Source organism: Eleutherodactylus coqui, chromosome 10 (assembly GCF_035609145.1).
Source record: "Eleutherodactylus coqui strain aEleCoq1 chromosome 10, aEleCoq1.hap1, whole genome shotgun sequence".
NCBI lineage: Eukaryota > Metazoa > Chordata > Amphibia > Anura > Eleutherodactylidae > Eleutherodactylus > Eleutherodactylus coqui.
The window spans coordinates 69,271,423-69,292,964 of NC_089846.1; the positions used below are offsets into that span (position 1 = coordinate 69,271,423).

Below are 21,542 nucleotides of genomic sequence, written 5' to 3' on the forward strand. Positions count from 1 at the left end.
CTATAGATGGGGTTAGTGTGCTCCTCTTGTACACATTCCTATAGATGGGGTCAATGCTCTCTCCTTGTACACGTTCCTATAGATTAGTTAATGCGCTCTTCTTGTACACATTCCTATAGATGGGGTCAGTGCGCTACCCTTGTACATGTTCCTATAGATGGGGTCAGTGTGCTCCCCTTGTACACATTCCTGTAGATGGGGTCAGTGCACTCTCCTTGTATATTTTCTTATATATAAGGTCAGTGTGCTCCCCTTGTACAACTACCTATAGAGGGGGTCAGTGTGCTCTCGTTGTAAATGTTCATATAGATGGGGTTAGTGTACATCCCTTGTAAACATTCCTGTAGATGGGGTCAGTGTTCTCGTACAAATTCCTATAGCTTGGGTCAGTCCTCTCCTTGTACATTTTCCTACAGATGAGGTTAGTGCTGTTCTCGTAAACGTTCCTTTAGATGGGGTCAGTATGCTCCCCTTGTACACGTTCCTATAGATTAGTTAATGCGCTCTTCTTGTACACGTTCCTATAGATAGGGTCAGTGCTCTCTCCTTGTACAGGTTCCTATAGATGGGGTCAGTGTGTTTCTTGTATACATTCCTATAGATGGGGTCAGTGCGCTCTCCTTGTCCATGTTCCTACAGATAGGGTCAGTGCACTCTCCTTATCCACGTTCCTACAGATAGGGTCAGTGCGCTCTCCTTGTACACGTTCCTATAAATGGGGTCAGTGCGCCATCCTTGTAAATGTTTATATAGATGGGGTTAGTGAGCTTTCCTTGAAAACATTCCTATAAATAGGTTTTTGTGCTCTCCTTGTACACGTTCCTATAGATGGGGCCAGTGCTCTACTTGTACATTTTCGTACAGATGGGGTTAGTACTCTCCTTGTAAACGTTCCTATAGATGGGGTCAGTGCGCTTCCCTTGTACATGTTCCTATAGATGGGGTCAGTGTGCTCTCCTTGTACATGTTCCTATAGATAGGGTCAGTGCGCTCTCTTTCTACATGTTCCTAAAGATGGGGTCAGTGAGCTCTGCTTGTACATCTATATATATAAAATTGAATGTATGCGTGTCTGTGTGCGTGTGTGTTTGTCCTTTATGCGCTACTACACCATTTATCCGATCGCCATGAAACTTTGGGAAGTTGTTGAGTACACTCCTGGGAAGATTATAGGCATAGTACAAATATTCTATGATAAATGGCGCGTGCGCGAGCGTTGTCGACAGTTACGACCCCACCACGTAGATCGTTCGATTTCCATCATTGCCACTAATTCTCTCACTTCCCGATGTTGTAGAAACATTTAATTTGGCACGAGCATTGATTATGTCATAAATAGGAAAAGGTAATGGGTCCCAACTCGATTATTCAATTGTAAGCGCCAAAGAATTAGCGTCCAAATTTTACGTACGGAATCTAATTTTCTCGCTTCCCAATGTCATAGAAACTTGAAATTTGGCACGAGCATTGATTATGTCATAAATAGGAAAAGCTAATGGGTCCCAACTCGATTATTCAATTCTATGCACCAAAGAATTAGCGTCCAAATTTTACGTACGGAATGTAATTTTCTCACATAGAAACTTGAAATTTGGCACGGGCATTGAATATGGCATAAATAGAAAAACGCTAATGGGTCCCAACTCGATTATTCAACTGTATGCGCCAAAGAATTAGTGTCCAAATTTTACGTACGGAATGTAATTTTCTCACATAGAAACATGAAATTTGGCACGGGCATTGATTATGTCATAAATAGGAAAAGCTAATGGGTCCCAACTCGAATATTCAATTCTTTGCGCAAAAGAATTAGCGTCCAAATTTTACGTACGGAATGTAATTTTCTCACATAGAAACTTGAAATTTGGCACGGGCATTGATTATGCCATAAATAGGAAAAGGTAATGGGTCCCAACTCGATTATTCAATTCTAAGTGCCAAAGAATTAGCGTCCAAATTTTACGTACGGAATCTAATTTTTTCGCTTCCCAATGTCATGGAAACTTGAAATTTGGCACAAGCATCGATTATGTCATAAATAGGAAAAGTTAATGGGTCCCAACTCGATTATTCAATTGTAAGCACCAAAGAATTAGCGTTCAAATTTTACGTATGGAATCTAATTTTCTCGCTTCCCAATGTCATAGAAACTTGAAATTTGGCACGAGCATTGATTATGTCATAAATAGGAAAAGTTAATAGGTCCCAACTCGATTATTCAATTCTAAGCGCCAAAGAATTAGCGTCCAAATTTTACGTACGGAATGTAATTTTCTCACATAGAAACTTGAAATTTGGCACGGGCATTGAATATGTCATAAATAGGAAACACTAATGGGTCCCAACTCGATTATTCAATTCTATGCGCCAAAGAATTAGTGTCCAAATTTTACGTACGGAATGTAATTTTCTCACATAGAAACATGAAATTTGGCACGGGCATTGAATATGTCATAAATAGGAAAAGCTAATGGGTCCCAACTCGATTATCAATTCTATGCGCAAAAGAATTAGCGTCCAAATTTTACGTACGGAATGTAATTTTCTCAAATAGAAACTTGAAATTTGGCACGGGCATTGATTATGCCATAAATAGGAAAAGTTAATGGGTCCCAAGTCGATTATTCAATTCAAAGCGCAAAACAATTAGCGTCCAAATTTTACGTACGGAATCTAATTCTCTCACTTCCTGATATATATAAATGAATGTATGTCTGTCTGTCTGTCTTTTATGCATTACTACACCATTCATCCAATTGCCATGAGACTTTGGGAAGTTGCTGAGTACACTCCTGGGAAGATTATAGGCATAGTACATCTATCCTATGGTAGGTGCCGCGCGTGCGAGCATCGTCGACAGTTATGCCCCCCAGACAAAGATCGTTTGATTTCCATTTCAAGCACGAAAGCAAAAGGCATTACGACCAACGGGATGAGTGTTCAACCAGAAAATGATGCATCCACCGAACGTTTCGCAAGACAATTGCTGGATATTGAGAATGCTGAGGTAAAATGAAAGCTGTGCTGTGATTGGTTGCTATTTCTTATACTGCTGAGGTAACATGAAAGTTGTGCTGTGATTGGTGGCTACTTCTTATACTACTGAGGTTGCATGAAAGCTGTGCTGCGATTCGTTGTTATATATTATACCACTGAGGTAACATGAAAGCTGCGCTGTGATTGGTTGCTATATATAATACCGCAGAGGTAACATGAAAGCTGCGCTGTGATTGGTTGCTATTTTTTATATTGCTGAGGCAGAATAAAAGTTGCGCTGTGATTGGTTGTTATATATTATACCACTGAGGTAACATGAAAGCTGCGGTGTGATTGTTTGTTATCTAGATATATAAAAACGAATGAATGTATGCCTGTCTGTCTTCGCAGCAACACGCGACGGGTAAGCTAGTCTATATATATAAAATTGAATGTATGTCTGTGTGTCTGTGTGCGTGTCTGTCTGTCCTTTATGCGCTACTACACCATTCATCCGATCGCCATAAAAAATTTGGGAAGTTGTTGAGTGCACTCCTGGGGAGATTATAGGCATAGTACATTTATGCTATGATAAATGGCGCGCGTGCGTGCGTCGTCGACAGTTACAACCCCCCCACATAGATCGTTCGATTTCCATCATTGCCACTAATTCTCTCACTTCCCGATGTTGTAGAAACATGAAATTTGGCACGAGCATTGATTATGTCATCATAAATAGGAAACGCTAATGGGTCCCAACTCGATTATTAAATTCTATGCACAAAAGAATTAGCGTCCAAATTTTACGTACGGAATGTAATTTTCTCGCTTCCCAACGTCATAGAAACTTGAAATTTGGCACGAGCATTGATTATGTCATAAATAGGAAACGCTAATGGGTCCCAACTCGATTATTAAATTCTATGCACAAAAGAATTAGCATCCAAATTTTACGTACGGAATGTAATTTTCTCACATAGAAACTTGAAATTTGGCACGGGCATTGAATAGGTCATAAATAGGAAAAGCTAAGGGGTCCCAACTCGATTATTCAATTCTATGCACAAAAGAATTAGCGTCCAAATTTAGCCAAATTTTACGTACGGAATCTAACTCTCTCACTTCCTGATGTCATCTATATATATATATATATATATATATATATATATATATATATATATGAATGTCTGTCTGTTATGCATTACTACACCATTCATCCAATCGCCATGAGACTTTGGGAAGTTGTTGAGTATACTCCTGGGAAGGTTACTGGCATAGTACAACTATCCAACGATAGGTGGCGCGCGTGCGAGCATCGTCGACAGTTATGCCCCCCAGACAAAGATAGTTTGATTTCCATCTCAAGCACGAAAGCAAAAGGCATTACCAGCAATGGGATGCGTGTTCAACTACAAAATGATGCATCCGCTGAACGTTTCGCAAGACAATTGCTGGATATTGAGAATGCTGAGGTAAAATGAAAGCTGTGCTGTGATTGGTTGCTATTTCTTATACTGCAGAGGTAATATGAAAGCTGTGCTGTGATTGGTGGCTACTTCTTATACTACTGAGGTTGCATGAAAGCTGTGCTGCGATTCGTTGTTATATATTATACCACTGAGGCAACATGAAAGCTGCGCTGTGATTGATTGCTATATATAATACAGCAGAGGTAAAATGAATGCTGCACTGTGATTGGTTGCTATTTTTTATATTGCTGAGGCAGAATAAAAGTTGCGCTGTGATTGGTTGTTATCTCTCTTACTGCTGAGGTAACATGAAAGCTGTGCTGTGATTGGTTGTTATATTTTATACTGCTAAGGTAACATGAAAGCTGCGCTGTGATTGGGTGTTATATATTATAAAGCTGAGGTAACATGTAAGCTGCGCTGCGATTGGTTGTTATATATTATACCACTGAGGTAACATGAAAGCTGCGCTGTGATTGGTTGTTATCTAGAAATATAAAAACGAATAAATGTATGTCTGTCTGTTTTTGCAGCAACGCGCGACGGGTAAGCTAGTTTTCTTATATATAAGGACAGTGTGCACCTTGTACAAGTTCGTATAGATGTCAGTGTGCTTTCTTTGTACACGTTTCTATAGATGGGGTCAGTTCACTCACTCACTCACTGACTCACTGACAGACTCGCCAATAATTCTCCAACTTCCCGATGTCGTTGAAACATAAGATTTGGCATGAGCATTGATTATGTCCAACATAGGAAAAGTAAAGGGGTCCCAACTTGATTATTCAATTCTAGCGCAAAAGAATTGGTGTCCAAATATTACGTACGTAATCTAATTCTCTCACTTCCCGATGTCATAGAAACTTGAAATTTGGCACGATCATTGATTATGTCATAAATAAGAAAAGTTAATGGGTCCCAATTTGATTATTCAATTCTAGCGCAAAAGAATTAGCGTCCAAATTTTATGTACGGAATCTAATTTTCTCACTTCCGTTGTCATAGAAACTTGAAATTTGGCACGGGCATTGATTATGTCATAAATAGGAAAAGATAATCCATCCCAACTTGATTCTTCAATTCTAAGCGCGAAAGAATTAGCGTCCACATTTTATGTACGGAATCTAATTCTCTCACTTCCCGATGTCATAAAAACTTGAAATTTGGCACAAGCATTTATTATGTCATAAATAGTAGAAGCTAATGGGTCTCAACTCAATTATTCAATTCTAGCGCAAAATAATTGGCGTCCAATTTTACATACGTAATCTAATTCTCTTACTTCCCGATGTCATAGAACTTTGAAATTTGGCACGAGCATTGATTATGTCATAAATAGGAAAAGCTAGTGGGTCCCAACTCGATTATTTTATTCAAAGCGCAAAATAATTAGCGTCCAAATTTTACGTACGTAATCTAATTCTCTCACTTTCCGATGTCATAGAAATTTGAAATCTGGCACAAGCATTGATTACATCATAAATAGGAAAAGTTAATGGGTCCCAATTCGATTATTCAATTATAAGCGCAAAAGAATTACCGTCCAAATTTTACATACGTAATCTAATTCTCTCACTTCCCGATGTCGTAGAAACATGAAATTTGGCATGAGCATTGATTATGTCATAAAGAGGAAAAGTTAATGGATCTCAACTCGATTATTCAATTCTAAGCGCAAAAGAATTAGTGTACAAATATTACATACATAATCTAATTCTCTCACTTCCCAATGCAACAAATAATTACACAAATTTTTACTGCACAAATGTGAAATTTGCCATGATCAGTCTTTGTGTACTAAATATTGGAAATTGAAAGGGTTGCAACTTGATTATTCAATCCTATGCATAAAAGTAAGTGACCCCCTATGTAATGTAACTAATAAAACATCAAACTTAAAATTTGGCAGGACCATTCCTATGTTATGTAATTAATAACATATCTATACCCTGCAATATATGAGACAGTTATCTTCTCAACAAAAAAAAAACGCATTTAGAAATTGGAGTATATACTGACAGGAATAAAACTGACTGTCGTATGTACTGAAAGGCTGTAAAAGTGCAAAAGGAAATGGACATGGACTGCTGGGATGGAGTATGCCTTTAAGTATTACAAGGGCCTGCAACCTTCAGTCTGGGTAGGAAATTTGAATAAAAAGGGGCGTTACCTTTCAGCGAAAAAATGAGGAGAGTGTGTGAGGTGGCACATTCTGTGGGGTGACATTTTCACATACAGTCTGAGATAAATCTCTCTTCTATCTGCCTATACACTGAGAGGAATCTATCTGATCTGTGTGTTATGAGCAGCGTGTGTGAGAGGTGGCACATTCTGTGGGGTGACATTTTCAAAAAACTACCTTTTTAGTTTTAACGAGGAATTATTATTTCCTTTTAAAATTCAATTGTTTTCTTATTTGTTTTTCACAAATCTTTTTAATTTTATTTTATATACATTGCATGGTTACCTCCACGTGGTGGTTCCTGGGTAACACAAAGAACCATGCAAAATGGGGAACATATTTTTTCCCGGTATCTCTAAAGTAATCTCCCACTCCACCCACCCCCCACCCCGCACGACCCTGCGTCCACAGTTTCCCTGCGCAGCGTTCAGCTGCCCTCATGCCACACGCTCGCTTCACAGCCACACCACTCTCTTGTCTATTTATAAGTGCGTACTGGATGAGGAGGAACTGGAGACACAAACTGCAGAGGGTTGGCAGGGCCAGGCAGCAACCCTCTTTGAAAATGTGGGTGATAGCCCACAATGCTGTTGAGAATTGATGATTAATGTACGATCATCATTCCAATCTCGTGCCACCTCCGTCACAAAATTGTCAGGAGCCGCAAACGTTGGCATAAAGGTGACTCAGGTGCTAGCACTTCTACACATCTCCACAATGCAGCAATACTCTGTGTGGGAAGCACGTGAGCGGGTCCAGGGTCAGGCTCGGTCCCAGCTTCCACCTTGTGTGACCCAAGGTGCCGTGAGTTACATAGCAATGGGAAATCCATGTGTCCCCACACAATTCATTCTGTGTAGGTGTCAGATAGCTCAACTTCGCAATGGGAAGTCTTTGAGTTCCTTGAGCTCACCTATGGCAAAGTTTAACCCCGCCAAGGACCTCGGCCCACACTTCTACCCTAGTCAGTCAGTGTATTTGTGCCAGACCAGTAAAACACCGCAATGGGAAGTTTTTGTGCACCCACAGCATAGGCGAGCCTATGGAACTTAAAGATGGTAATACACATTAAGAAATCACAGTGCCCAAACATGGCAGAGTTTCACCCCACCAAGGACCTTGGCCCACATTTCTACCCTAGTCAGTCAGTGTATTTGTGCCAGACCTGTAAAACACCGCAATGGGAAGTCTTTGTGCACCCACAACATAGGCGAGCCCAAGGAACTTAAAGAATGTATTACACATAAATAATCAGAGCACCCAAACATGGCAGTTTCATCCTGCAAAGGACCTTGGCCTGGGCTCACACCCTCATTAATCGTGGGCATAAAGCGGACTCGGAATGCTTGTGCAACTGTGAATGTTCCATTAACGCAGTAAGGCTCCTTTTGTTTGGCCAAAACCAATGTCTCAGATAACTGTGGTAACACGAGAGAAAATACATGTTGCCCAGCGCTGAAATGCAGACCCCACAGAGGAGGAGGTGGCATAATAAGGCCGAGAAACCACGACCAAGGTAGAACCTGCAATACTCACTGTAGGAAGTTCGTGAGCAGGCCCAGGGTCAGGCTCGGTCCCAGCCTCCACCTTGTGAGATCCAAAGTGCCGTGAGTTAAATAGGTATGGGAAATCCATGGGTCCCCACACACTTCATTCTGTGTAGGTATCAGATAGCTTAACACTGTAATGGAAGTCTTTGAGTTCCTTGGGCTTGCCTATGCTGTCGGTGCACAAAGATGGTATTACACAGGAAGAAATCAGAGTGCCCAAACGTGGCAGAGTTTCACCCCGCCAAGGACCTCGGCCTTGGCCCACATTTCTGCCCAAGTCAGTCAGTGTATTTGTGCCAGATAGGTAAAACACTGCGATGGGAAGTCTTTGTGCACCCACAGCATAGGCAGACCCCAGGAACATTTCTGTAGCAAAAGTAAAGGCAGACCCCAGTAACATTTCTGTAGCAAAAGTATAGGCGGACCCCAGTAACATTTCTGTAGCAAAAGTATAGGCGGACCCCAGTAACATTTCTGTAGCAAGAGTATAGACGGACCCCAGTAACATTTCCGTAGCAAAAGGAGGTGAACCTCTCAAACCATTCAGTTGAAACTGTATAGGCGGACCCCAGTAACATTTCTGTAGCAAAAGTATAGGCAGACCCCAGTAACATTTCTGTGGCAAAAGTATGGGCAGACCCCAGTAACATTTCTGGAGCAAAAGTATAGGCAGACCCCAGTAACATTTCTGTAGCAAAAGTATAGGCGAACCCCAGAAACATTTCTGTAGCAAGAGTGTAGGAGAAACCTGAAACATTGGTGTACCAAAAGTATAGGCGGAACCCCAGTAACATTTCTGTAGCAAAAGTATAGGTGAATCCCCTCAAACCATTTAGTAGAAACTGAATAGGTGGAACCCCAGTAACATTTCTGTAGCAAAAGTATATGTGAACCCCTCACACCATTCAGTTGAAACTGCATAGGCGGACCCCAGTAACATTTCTGTAGCAAAAGTATAGGCGGACTCCAGTAACATTTCCGTAGCAAAAGTATAGGCGAACCCCTCAAACCATTCAGTAGAAACTGCATAGGCAGACCCCAGTAACATTTCTGTAGCAAAAGTATAGGCGAACCCCAGAAACATTGGTGTACCAAGAGTATAGGCGGAACCCCAGTAACATTTCTGTAGCAAGAGTGTAGGCGAACACCTGAAACATTGGTGTACCAAGAGTATAGGCGGAACCCCAGTAACATTTCTGTAGCAAAAGTATAGGTGAACCCCTCAAACCATTCCGTAGAAACTGCATAGGCGGAACCCCAGTAACATTTCTGTAGCAAAAGTATATGTGAATACCTCACACCATTCAGTTGAAACTGCATAGGCGGACCCTAGTAACATTTCTGTAGCAAAAGTATAGGTGAACCCCTCAAACCATTCACTTGAAACTGCATAGGCGGACCCTAGTAACATTTCTGTAGCAAAAGTATAGGTGAACCCCTCAAACCATTCAGTTGAAACTGCATAGGCGGACCCCAGTAACATTTCTGTAGCAAAAGTATAGGTGAACCCCTCAAACCATTCAGTTGAAACTGCATAGGCGGATCCCAGTAACATTTCTGTAGCAAGAGAAAAGGCGGATCCCAGTGACATTTCTGTAGCAAAAGTATAAGCGGACCACAGTAACATTTCTGTAGCAAGAGTGTAGGCGAACCCCTGAAAAAATTTGGTTACCAAGAGTGTAGGCGAAGGCCGGAAAAATTAGGACCAAGAGTACAAGTGCACCCCTGAAAAATTGCTCAACTGCTAGGGAGGTGAAACGCATAAACATTTTTAAAGATACAGCTCGCTGTTGCTTAATTTTCAACAGAGCCTGGAGGCAGCCCTGTGAAAAACATTGGTGTCTGTTAAAGTATATATGTCAACTAGAACGTAATTAATCGTGCTCAAAATCTGTATTATCTATACAGGGAATATGGTAAAAATAACTTATATGTTAGAGTGTTTTATATATATATTTAAGGACATAACATAGGTTGTATAAATAGAAAGGATAGATTGTTCTGGATAATAATACATTAAGAGTCCTGCCTGCGGAGAAAATTGAATCCAGGGCGCATGCGTTGCACTATGCCTATGCTGAATACGTATGCTTCTGACGTACACATGCGCAGTTCAGTTGGTTAGCTGAGTAACTGTAGCAACCTGACGCTTATGGATTCGACCGGCGTCCAGCACGATGCGCCTGGATCACCGGACTCCTACAGGTGAGCACTTTAATTTAAAAGGTATCAAGTTAGGGATAGATTTTGTTTGAGGAGGGCGTCTTACAGTACGTCGAAACGCGTTGCATTTTGTTTATGAACTTTTATTTGACTTCATGTCGATTGCCTTTTGATTGCCGTAAATTGAATAAATGTTATTCTGGGAATTAGTCTGAGAGACTTTGTGGGAAACCAGCTCCTCTGACACAGTCCACAGCAGGAGCGCGGACATTATATATTTTTCTCTTACTTTTGGTTCATTACTCCTCAGTTGGAGTTGTTTCTTTTTTTTTTTTGTTCTGCTGCTCTCCCATTCACGTTGGGATCGTCTGGAGGACTACACAAGTTGTTTGACTACAAGCACACCAGGATCATCGGTGCAGGCAGGATGCCGTCTTTGCAGTAGAGGCCCCGCTATGCACCAGGTGAGTCCATCTTTATTACTTGCTGTTGGGTGGCGTGGATCATTATTCTATGTCTGTTAAAGCATCAATACTTTTGAAACGTTGAAAAATTGTAAAACACTTTTAAAAAGAATCTTTTGGGCCGCAGAAAAGTTGGCAGTTTAGCGTGATGACATGCTTTTTTAGGAGGAGGAGGGGTAGTAATAATATCCAAGAGTGATTGACAAAGCTAATTCCCCCTTTTTTTGTGGTGATGGAGGATGCATTTTTCTCCTGTTGCAGCGAAAAGAATCATTAGGTTCCACTGCTTTCCGCCGGTGGAGAAGAGAAATCTGGGGAAATCTAGCTTTTGTCCATCTTTGAGTGTACGCATGTCGGCACTGGCAGTTGACAGGTGGGTACGCTTATCCGTGATGATTCCCCCAGCAGCACTAAACACCCTTTCTGACAATATGCTAGCGGCAGGGCAGGCCAGAACCTCCAGGGCATACAGCGCAAGTTCGTGCCATGCATCCAGCTTTGACACCCAATATTTTTATGGAGCAGAGGCATCACGGAGGACGGTGGTACGATCGGCTACGTGCTCCCTCACCATCTTTTTACAGTGCTCCCTCCGACTCTGCCTGGACTGGGGAGGTGTGACACAGTCTTGCTGGGGAGCCATAAAACTGGCAAAGGCCTTGGAGAGTGTTCCCCTGCCTGTGCTGGACATGCTGTCTGATCCCTGCTCCTTCCCTTCTACTTTACCCTCTGAAATGCGTTTTCTGCCTCTAGCTCTGTCAGATGGGAACTTTAGCATCACTTTTTTTCCACCAGGGCCCTGTGGTATTGCATCACTCTCGTATTCCTTTCCTCTTCGGGAATGAGAGTGGAAAGGTTCTCCTTATACCGTGGGTCAAGAAGGGTGTACACCCAGTAATCCGTGTTGGCCTAAATGCTTCTAACGCGAGGGTCACGGGAAAGGCAGCCTAACATGAAGTCAGCCATGTCTGCCAGGGTACCAGTGTGCAATACATCGCTGTCCTCAATAGGAAGATGACTTTCAGGATCCTCCTCCTCCTCCTCTTCAGCCCATACACGCTGAACAGATGAGTGGCAAACAGCATGGGTACCCTCTGCAGTATGGCCAGCTGTCTCTTCCCCCTTCTCCTCCTGCTTCTCTCCCTCCTCTTTCTCCTCCAAAACGCGCTGAGATATAGACATTAGGGTGGTCTGGCTATCAAGCAACATACTGTCATCCCCCGTCTCCTGTTCCAATTGCAAAGCGTCGGCCTTTATGCTTAGCAGCGAATTTCTCAGCAGGCAAAGCAGTGGGATAGTAACGCTAATGATCTCCGCACCATCGCTCACCAACTGGGTAGACTCCTCAACGTTTCCGAGGACCTGGCAGATATCTGTTATCCATGCCCACTCTTCAGTAAAGAATAGCAGAGGCTGACTACCACTCCGCTGCCCATGTTGCAGCTGGTATTCCACTATTGCTCTACGCTGCTCGTACAGCCTGGCCAACATGTGCAGCGTAGAATTCCATCGTGTGGGCATGTCGCACAGCAGTCGGTGCTTTGGCAGCTGAAACTGATGTTGCAGGGTCCTCAGGGTGGCAGCGTCCATGGTGGACTTGCGGAAGTGTGCCCAGATGCGGCGCACCTCGCCAAGCAGATCAGACAAGTGGGGGTAGTTTTTCAGAAACCGCTGAACCACTAGATTGAAGACGTAGGCCAGGCATGGCACGTGTGTCTGGCTGCTGAGTTGCAGAGCTGCCACCAGGTTATGGCCATTGTCACACACGACCATACCCGGTTGGAGGCTCAGCGGCGAAAGCCAGAGGTCGGTCTGCTCTGTCAGACTCTGCAGCCGCTCAGGGCTGTGTACCTCTTGTTACCTAAGCTGATTAGTTTCAGCACGGCTTGCTGACACTTGCCCACCGCTGTGCTGCACCGCCACATGCTACCGCGCCGCGTGCTACTGACTGCTGGCGACGCGCTCACACTTCTTAATTGAGAGGTAGAGGTGGCAGAGGAAGGGGAGGGTTTGGAGGAGGTGGCATAAAATGCCGCAGATACCAGCACCGAGGTAGGACCCGCTATTCAGGGTGTGGGTATGACGTGAGCAGTCCCAGGCTCTGACTCGGTCCCAGCCTCCACCAAGTTCACCCAATGTGCCGTCAGGGAAATATAGTACCCCTGCCTGCCAGTACTTGTCCACGTGTCCGCGGTTAGGTGGACCTTCCCAGTAACCGCGTTGGTGAGGGCATGATTTTTGTTGTGGGAGACTGCTGGTGTAGGGCTGGGACGGCATACCGGGAAAAATAGTGGTGACTGGGGACCGAGTAGCGTGGGACCGCTGCCGCCATCATGTTTTTTGAAAGCCTCAGTTTCCACAAGCCTGTACGACAGCATCTTCAGGCTGATTAATTTGGCAATGTGCACGTTTAAAGCTTGTGCGTGCAGGTGGGTGGCGGTGTATTTGCGCTTTTGTTCCAACGCTTGTGTCAGCGACAGCTGAATGCTGCGCTGGTTGGGGCACAGGGGAAGAGGAAGTGGTATGACCCGGAGGTGGTGAATGGCCCTTCGTCCCACCTTGTGGGGTGCTTGGCCATCATATGCCTGCACATGCTGGTGGTGGTGGCTCCCCAGCTGATCTTGGTGCAACACAGGTTGCACACCACTGTTCGGCGGTCGTCCGCTCTCTCACTACAAAACATCCACACCTTTGAACACCTAGCCCTCTGCATAGAGGCTTGTCGCGAGGGGGTGCTTTGGGAAACAGTTGGGGGATTGTTCGCTCTGGCCCTGCCTCTACCGCTAGCCACTCCACTGCCTCTTCCAACCTATCCTGCTGCTGCACTTGCCTCCCCCTCTGAAACCCTGTCCTCAATAGGCTTAGCAAACCAGGTGGGGTCAGTCACCTCATCGTCCAGCTGCTCTTTCGCCGAATCCTCTGTGCGCTCCTCCCTCAGACTTACTGCCCTTACTACTACCTCACTGACAGACAACTGTGTCTCATGATCCTCGTCCACAAAAAGCTCTTGAGACAGTTGCTGGAAGTCCCTAGCCTCATCACCCGGACTCCGGGGAAGTTTCCAAAGGTTGGGCATCGATCACGACAAACTCCGTTTTTTCCCGCTCATGGCAGGGACCCAAGAACAGTTCCTGGGAGTCTGCCTGCTCAGAATATGTCATTTTCATGGAGTGAGAAGGCTGGGAGGAAGAAGGAGCTGCCAGAGGATTAAGAGTTGCAGTCCCTAGGCCGGGAGTAGTGGACTGCATAGAAGACTGGGTGGTCAATACGTTGCCGGAGGTGTTTTCTGCCATCCATGACAGGACCTGCTCGCACTGCTCTGTTTGTAATAAAGGTCTACCACGCGGACCTGTAAATTGTGATATGAAGCTGGGGAGCCCAGAAACTTGCCTCTCTCCTAATCCGGCAGCAGCAGGTTGTGATTCACCATGCCCAGGAACTCGGCCTGTGCCCAAACCTTCACTTGGGAGGGGCGTGGCCTGGACATGGCAGCGAGAGCATCTCCTGCCCTGAGCTCCCGCTGACCCCACCAGCAAAACCCGCACAAATGCCAGATAAGACACATAAAAGCACCCCGGGCACTCACATGGGACGGAGAAGGATCCCCAGCCGCTCTGCTGGACCCAAAATGGAGCCGGACCCCACGTGCAGCTCCCCCGCACCATCGGAGCGCAGCAGGAGGAAGCACAAACCCGTCGGGAGTGCAGGTGACAGCCAGCAAGCCAGCGCTTCAGAAGGAGAGGAGCTGGATGACTCATCCCACGGCAGCCAGAACATGCAGTCAGCAGACGAGGTAAACCTCACCCAGCCTCCCACAACCCCTGAGAGCAACATGAGCAGGGAAGGAAGCGGGTCCCCAGCAAGAACAAGCTGCCTCCCAAAAGCAAAGCACACAAATAAAGCTGCCACAGGCAACATAGTCGCCAACCAAACACCCATAAGCAAGGGGGAGAACAGTAAAAAGAGCCACAACACACAGATCCCGGACAGAGGAAACAGGGGGAACCCTATTAAAGATGCACAGATCTCCCCACACAAACAGCCCCCAGCAAAAAGGTTCCCACACAGAAGTGAAACAGAACAGGAAGGGGGCCCCAATACGCCACCATACAGGGGCCAAGAGGTGGAACACCCCTTAACCACTGAAGCCCTGCGCCAGAGAACCACCCAGGACTGGGATCATGACCCATACGGGGCGACAAGCTACACGCAAGCCTGGGGACAAGCGGGCAAGGTCGTTCGCAACCCCCCATATGATAACGACTCCTCAGATGACTCAACACAGGACGATTCTTGGGACTGGAAGGAACACCTATGTGCGTTACCTACGAAAAGAGACTTTCAGAGGCTAGAAGACTCACATAAGCAAGCTCTGTCCCTATTACAGCAGGAACTTAAACACGTGGGCCACAGACTACAAACGGTAGAGGAAACCCAAGAAGAGGTCTTCACATGCCTAGAACAGCATAGTCAAGTCATCAATGCCCAGAACCTGCAGATAACGGAAATCTTATCCCATCTGGATGATCTGGAAAACAGACACCGACGCAACAACATCCGCGTACGAGGTCTATCTGAAGAAGTGAGCCCCCAACAATTAGAAAACTGGGCACGTAATTTGTTCAGCTTTTTACTGCAACGAGACCGCGACAAACCAGTAGAAATAGACTGCATTCACAGAAGTCTAGGACCCAGACCAGAAGACCCAGGAAAACCCCGCGACGTAATATGCCGGATCCACTACTACAAGGATAAAGAAGCTATCCTGAAACAAGCACGAGACAACAATCCATCTCTGACCCACAATGGATGCCCAATTACAATATACCCAGATCTAGCCAGGCGGACCCTGCAACTGCGCAGGGCAGTGAGACCTCTGCTTCAAGCCCTACGCGAAAGAAACATACTATACAGGTAGGGCTATCCATTCCAACTGATAGCCTCCAAGAATGGCAAAACGGCTATATTCAAGAATCCAGCAGACCTACCAAGATTCCTGGGAACCCTAGAGCTCCCCATGATAGCGATACCGGACTGGCCGACACAACCGTCACTACCAATAACAGCCGCCAGAGAGATCTGGAGAGATGCCCGACCCGGAAAAAGAAGAAGCATGGGGCATGCCAGAACCACACCTCCCACCTGAAAGACAGGACAGGATCTCACTCCGCCCAAGGGGGCCCTGAGGGACACTCTCGAGTACTTGGACCCTACCTAAAGGAGCCAACCGAAGACAGAACGACGCTACGCCGTTTGCTTTTTCTTCCCACCCCCATCCTCTCCCCCCTCCCCCACCCCACCTTTTTTTGTTTTGTTCCCCCCCCCCCTTTTTTTTTATATTACACTTTCCTCCTTTCCCTCCCATTCTCCCTTCTCATTTGTCCCCTCCTTTACCCTATTATATGCAAAATGTCTTTAATGCCTATACATGCTCTCTCATTACATCTTGATTGATTTGTGAGCTGAAACAGGCAAGCCAAAGCGAGAAGTTGGTTCGGTCCAAGTTAAAAGATGATTGTCTACGCATTGAACTGTCCACACTCAAGAGTTGCGGGTTTAACAGAGATGCCCTGTTAGGGCATCTTCTTTCTTTTTTGTTTGAAGTTAGCTGGTGGGTGAAGCGGGAGGCACACAGTGGTATCCATCCCTACGTCCCTCACTAGGCCTAGATGCCATGTGGTGCCCTCTATTCTCTGGTACACACCAGAAGAATGCCTACTTCAAAGGGTCTGGGACGTGTTTCCCTGACCGACAGAATACCAATTTTTTGTCACCTTATTGACTCCCCAATGTCTATCCTTCCACCCTATCTCTGAAACCCCTTACCCCATCTGGCGGCAGCCGACACCAATAATACACCAAAATGACAAGCACATCCTTTTGCATCTACAACGCTAGAGGACTAAATTGCCCCTCCAAAAGAGGCCAAATCCTGTCGCACATGCAGAAAAAGCACGTGCTTATCGTCATGTTTCAGGAGACCCGCTTTAAAAGTGGCCATGTCCCGAAATGTAGCAATAGAAAATATACTCAATGGTACCACAGCACCCACCCCGACCAAAAAAAGTCTCCATAGCTATGCATAAAAATCTCCCTTATAATTTTCTCTTCTCCAAGGTGGACCCAGAGGGCAGGTACCTTTTCCTAAAAGTAGAAATTGGAAAAAAAGTATTTACAATAGCTAATGTTTATTTTCCCAATACAGGACAGACCGCCTTCGGGATTCAAATGTTGGGAGAACTGGCCCGTTTTGCCGCTGGATCCTCAATCATTCTTGGAGGAGATCTGAACCTCTGCATGGACCCGCGCCTTGACTCATCATCAGGTAGGTCTGGCGTGTCCCTGGCCGCCGTACGCAAACTGCGGAGACAGCTGACCTCCCTTAAACTCGTTGACCTCTGGAGGATTTTGCCACTACTCCCTCCCACACAACAGTTACAGCAGACTGGACTACCTATTTATATCGCACAACCTACTGGACCTGGCACCCAAAAGCTCAATGGGCAGGATAGTTTGGTCTGACCACGCACTGGTCTACGGGTCACTCGCAGGGGGGGAAACGGGGGCTGGGCAGCGATACCGGCACCTGAATGATAATCTGCTAGGAGACCCCTGTTGTCTAAATGAAATACGCCAAACCATCAAAAACTTCACAGAAACCCACAAAACAGACAACACAGCTCCACCTATCAAATGGGAAGCCCTGAAATGCGTAATCCGGGGGGTCCTCATCTGGCACGGCGCTAGACTTAAGTGAGAGAGAACAGGCAAGTTGACGTACTTACTAACAAAATTAGACACAGCAGAACAGACCAATAAAACAAAGGCAACACCATCCCTAGGCACATAAATTTCATTACTGCGACAACAGATCCTAACAATTCTGGACCAAACCTCCCTCTGTGCTAGAGACAGAATGAGAGGTGGGTTCTATGAATATGGAAACAAATGTAGCTCCTGGTTGGCAAGGGCACTTAATCCACCAGAAATGCAATCATATATCTTTGCAATGACCACACCTGGTGGAGAGAAGGTACACGCCACTACAGAAATAGTAAAGTGCTTCCACAAATACTATAAAGAGCTTTATAGTATTCGGCAAACAAGAGGAGAACCCGAAGGATCCGAGGACACGGATCTGGAGTCTTACCTGGAAGACTATGCACCGGGTCCCGTCTCGGACGAGAAGTCGAGGGCACTGGAAAACGATATGACAGAGCAAGAAATACTAGAGGAGATCAAGAAACTAAAAATTGGCCAAAGCCCAGGGCCGGACGGCTTCTCTCCCAGATTCTACAAGATATGTGGAGACTTACTGGCTCCCCTACTCTGCCAAGCTTTTAATGCTATTTCTAGGTCCTGCCCATTCCCCTCACAAGCACTGCAGGCGACAATAACTGTGATCCCAAAACCAGGGAAAGACCCGCTCCATTGCGGAAACTATAGACCTATTTCTCTCCTAAATGTGGACACAAAGATATTCGCCAAAACAATCGCATTCCGAATACAACCCCTCGTGCCGGGACTGATCCACGGAGACCAAGTGGGGTTTGTATGGAACAGAGAGGCAAGGGACAACACCCTACGGACCCTGTCCCTGATCGGAAGAGCTCAGCAAGAGGAGAGTCCCCTATGTCTCCTCTCGGTGGATGCCGAAAAGGCATTCGATCGGGTAGATTGGGGCTTTCTGGAGGCCACCCTACAAAAAATAGGATTCGGACCCAGGTTGTGTAGCTGGATAATGGCTCTATATAAAGGCATTCGATCGGGTAGATTGGGGCTTTCTGGAGGCCACCCTACAAAAAATAGGATACTGCACAAGTACGAGTAAAAGGCTGACTCTCATCCACAGTGGACATCTGTAACGGCACGAGACAGGGTTGCCCTCTGTCGCCTACCCTCTACGTCTTAGTTACAGAATCCCTCGCAAACGCTATAAGACAAAACTCAAGCATAACTCAAGCATAAGAGGCTATCAAACCCCACAAGCTGAGCATAAACTGGCCTCATTCGCGGACGACCTGCTCATCTACCTGACTAACCCCCAAACTAGCCTGCCAGCAATACTAAAAGAGTTCAAAAGATACAGTAAGCTTAGTAACTTCAAAGTAAATATCAATAAGTCCGAAATCTTAAACATAACCCTCCCTCCCACAGAAGTCGCCCAACTGAAATCTCGATTCCCATTCAGGTGGAAAGACGACCACATTAAATACCTGGGAGTCTAAATTTCCTCTAAACTAGAAGACCTCTTCAACTTAAACCATGAACCCCTTGGAGCCTCACTGGAGAGGGACCTGGGGAAGTGGCGATCTTTGAACCTGTCATGGTTCGGCAGGATCAACACAATAAAGATGAATGCTCTCCCCAGGTTCCTCTACCTCTTCCAGACCCTGCCAATCCAGATCCCCAAAAAATTATTCACGCGAATTAGAAGATCCCTGATAAAATTTGTTTGGAATGGCTCAAGGCCGAGACTAAGCTACAAAATCTTAACGCAAAGAAAAGAGGTGGGAGGAGTAGGGCTGCCAGACTTTGCAAGATACCACAAAGCAGCAATATGCAAATGCGTACTAGATCTGCTGCTCCGGAGAACATCAAAACGATGGGTCGAACTCGAACAAGACTCAGCCCCATACAAAGCACAGGGCTTGTTTTGGTTAAAAGGGGCCCTCGGACGCAGGGGACTGACAGTTCCCCCACTAATGGGATCCATTTTGAAACAATGGGACGGGTTTGCAACAAGGATGGGCCTGGTGTCGATGCCAGGCCCTTGGACACCCCTGGTGGGCAACCCAGACTTCCCGATGGGAATGCGGGGCCTTCCATTATTGGACAGGATGGGAACATTACTCCCTCGAATCCGGGATGTAATGACAGAGACTGGAATAAAGCCAACGGAAACTTTACTAGGCGAGGGGGGCCCGTTGGCCGGTGCGTGCCTTCAACACCTACAACTGAATCACTATATCCGATCACAAGGCCAGGTCTCAGAGGTCCTGTGACAACCCACTCCCTTCGAGGAGATGTGTGAGGGACCCCCGAGCAGAAAGGAGAGATCCCTTTGTTGTACGGCGTGCTGGCGGCCGGGGACGCGCGAGACGCGCGTGCGGTTCAGGGGTGGTTGGGAGAAAGAAATAGGCCATGAAATCAATGACAACGACTGGTCAAAAACGCTAATCATGACCCATAAAATGTCTATCTCCGGCAGACACCACGAGCTAAATTACAAAATTATATCCAGATGGTATCGTACACCGACCTGCCTAGCCAGGATGTACCCGAATACCAGTGACAGATGCTGGAGATGCCTGAGTAGCCCAGGGTCGATGATACATATATGGTGGTCCTGCCCACGGGTGTCCCCCTTTTGGAAAGAGATAAACGATTTATATAACACCCTTACTGCAGGAAGAATCATCCTTTCACCCGAGATCGCACTCCTATCCATTATTCGTGGACCCATTAAGACAATCAAGAAAGGGGTCCTCAGATTTTTTCTCCTAGCAGCAAGGCAAGTGATTCCACAACTGTGGAACACCATGGCAACCCCCACACGATTAATGTGGGTAAAAATACTGGATGACATCATGCATATGGAAGAACTAAGGGCCAGAGACGAAACCAAATTCTCGAGCCACTATTCCATATGGGCGACCTGGCTAAATTTTCGCTCCTCTACCAAATTTAATTCTTGGATAACTAATGATGTGCTACAACCCTAGACATATCTACAAAATACAACGAGTTCTGATAACATCAACACTTGGATGGTGGCCGCCGGATGGGTAAGCTCCCCCCTCTAGTAACCCAACCCCTAGGGCTTCACCAGGTCTAGATGCGTAATACAAAAATTGATGCACTACTACGCCCAGCAAGCCACAACTCTAATGCACACGATCAGATGTAGCCCTAAGACGGACCGTTGGGGTTCTTGCACAGAGGATCAGGACTGTATAGTGTATAACTTTCCCTATGGATGTGGATGTGTCCCTACACTCTGTTATGCGCTGCAGACACAGAACGGTATAAATGAAGTCGCTTGCAGTAGGCTAGGAGATGCTATAGAGCAGTTTCACGGTGAGAGCTGATTGTACGGCACTTCAGGCTGAAAGGCTGGGAACAGACCTAGATGCGTAATACAAAAATTTATGCACTACTAGCCCCAGCAAGCCACAACTATAATGCACACGGTAAGATGTAGCCCTAAGAAGGACTGTTGGGGTTCTTGAAGACAGGATCCTCATCTCATCTAACACTTTCCCTATATAAGCAGCTCTGTCGCTTAACTCTGCCTATGACACTGCAGACACAGAACAGTGTAGCTAAAATGTCCTCCACAGCCCTAGATGCTGAAAAAAAAAATTGGTGCACTACTGCTCCCAGGCAGCCACAACAGTAATGCACACTATGAAGAGTAGCCCTAAGAAGGACCGTTGGGGTTTTTGAAGACAGGATCCTAAACTAACACTTTCCCTAACCTCTGCCAGCATGCGTCTGAGGCAAGCCGCGGGCGGGACCAGTTTAAGTACTCGGCGGTCACCCGATCTCGCCAGCCACTCACTACTGTGTTTCTATAGAGGGGTTCAATGCTCTGCTTGTACACGTTCCTATAGATGGGGTCAATACTCTGCTTGTACACATACCTATAGATGGGGTCAGTGTGCTTCTTGTACACATTCCTATAGATGGGGTCAGTGTGCTTCTTGTACACATTCCTATAGATAGGGTCAGTGTG

The 21,542-nt window shown here is 45.8% G+C and overlaps 1 protein-coding gene across 4 annotated transcripts in view; it reads right to left on the bottom strand.

Annotated features, from left to right (window-relative positions):
• The window catches only part of LOC136580581 (G2/mitotic-specific cyclin-B3-like), a 150,283-nt gene extending 135,546 nt beyond the window's left edge, over positions 1-14,737 (bottom strand). For all 4 annotated transcript variants that reach the window (XM_066581244.1, XM_066581239.1, XM_066581238.1 and 1 more), the window contains exon 1: positions 14,391-14,737. In XM_066581244.1, the coding sequence (XP_066437341.1) occupies positions 14,391-14,722 (332 nt within the window). In that variant the 5' untranslated portion in view covers positions 14,723-14,737. The remainder of the gene's footprint in view (positions 1-14,390) is intronic.
• Positions 14,738-21,542: the final 6,805 nt, after the last annotated feature.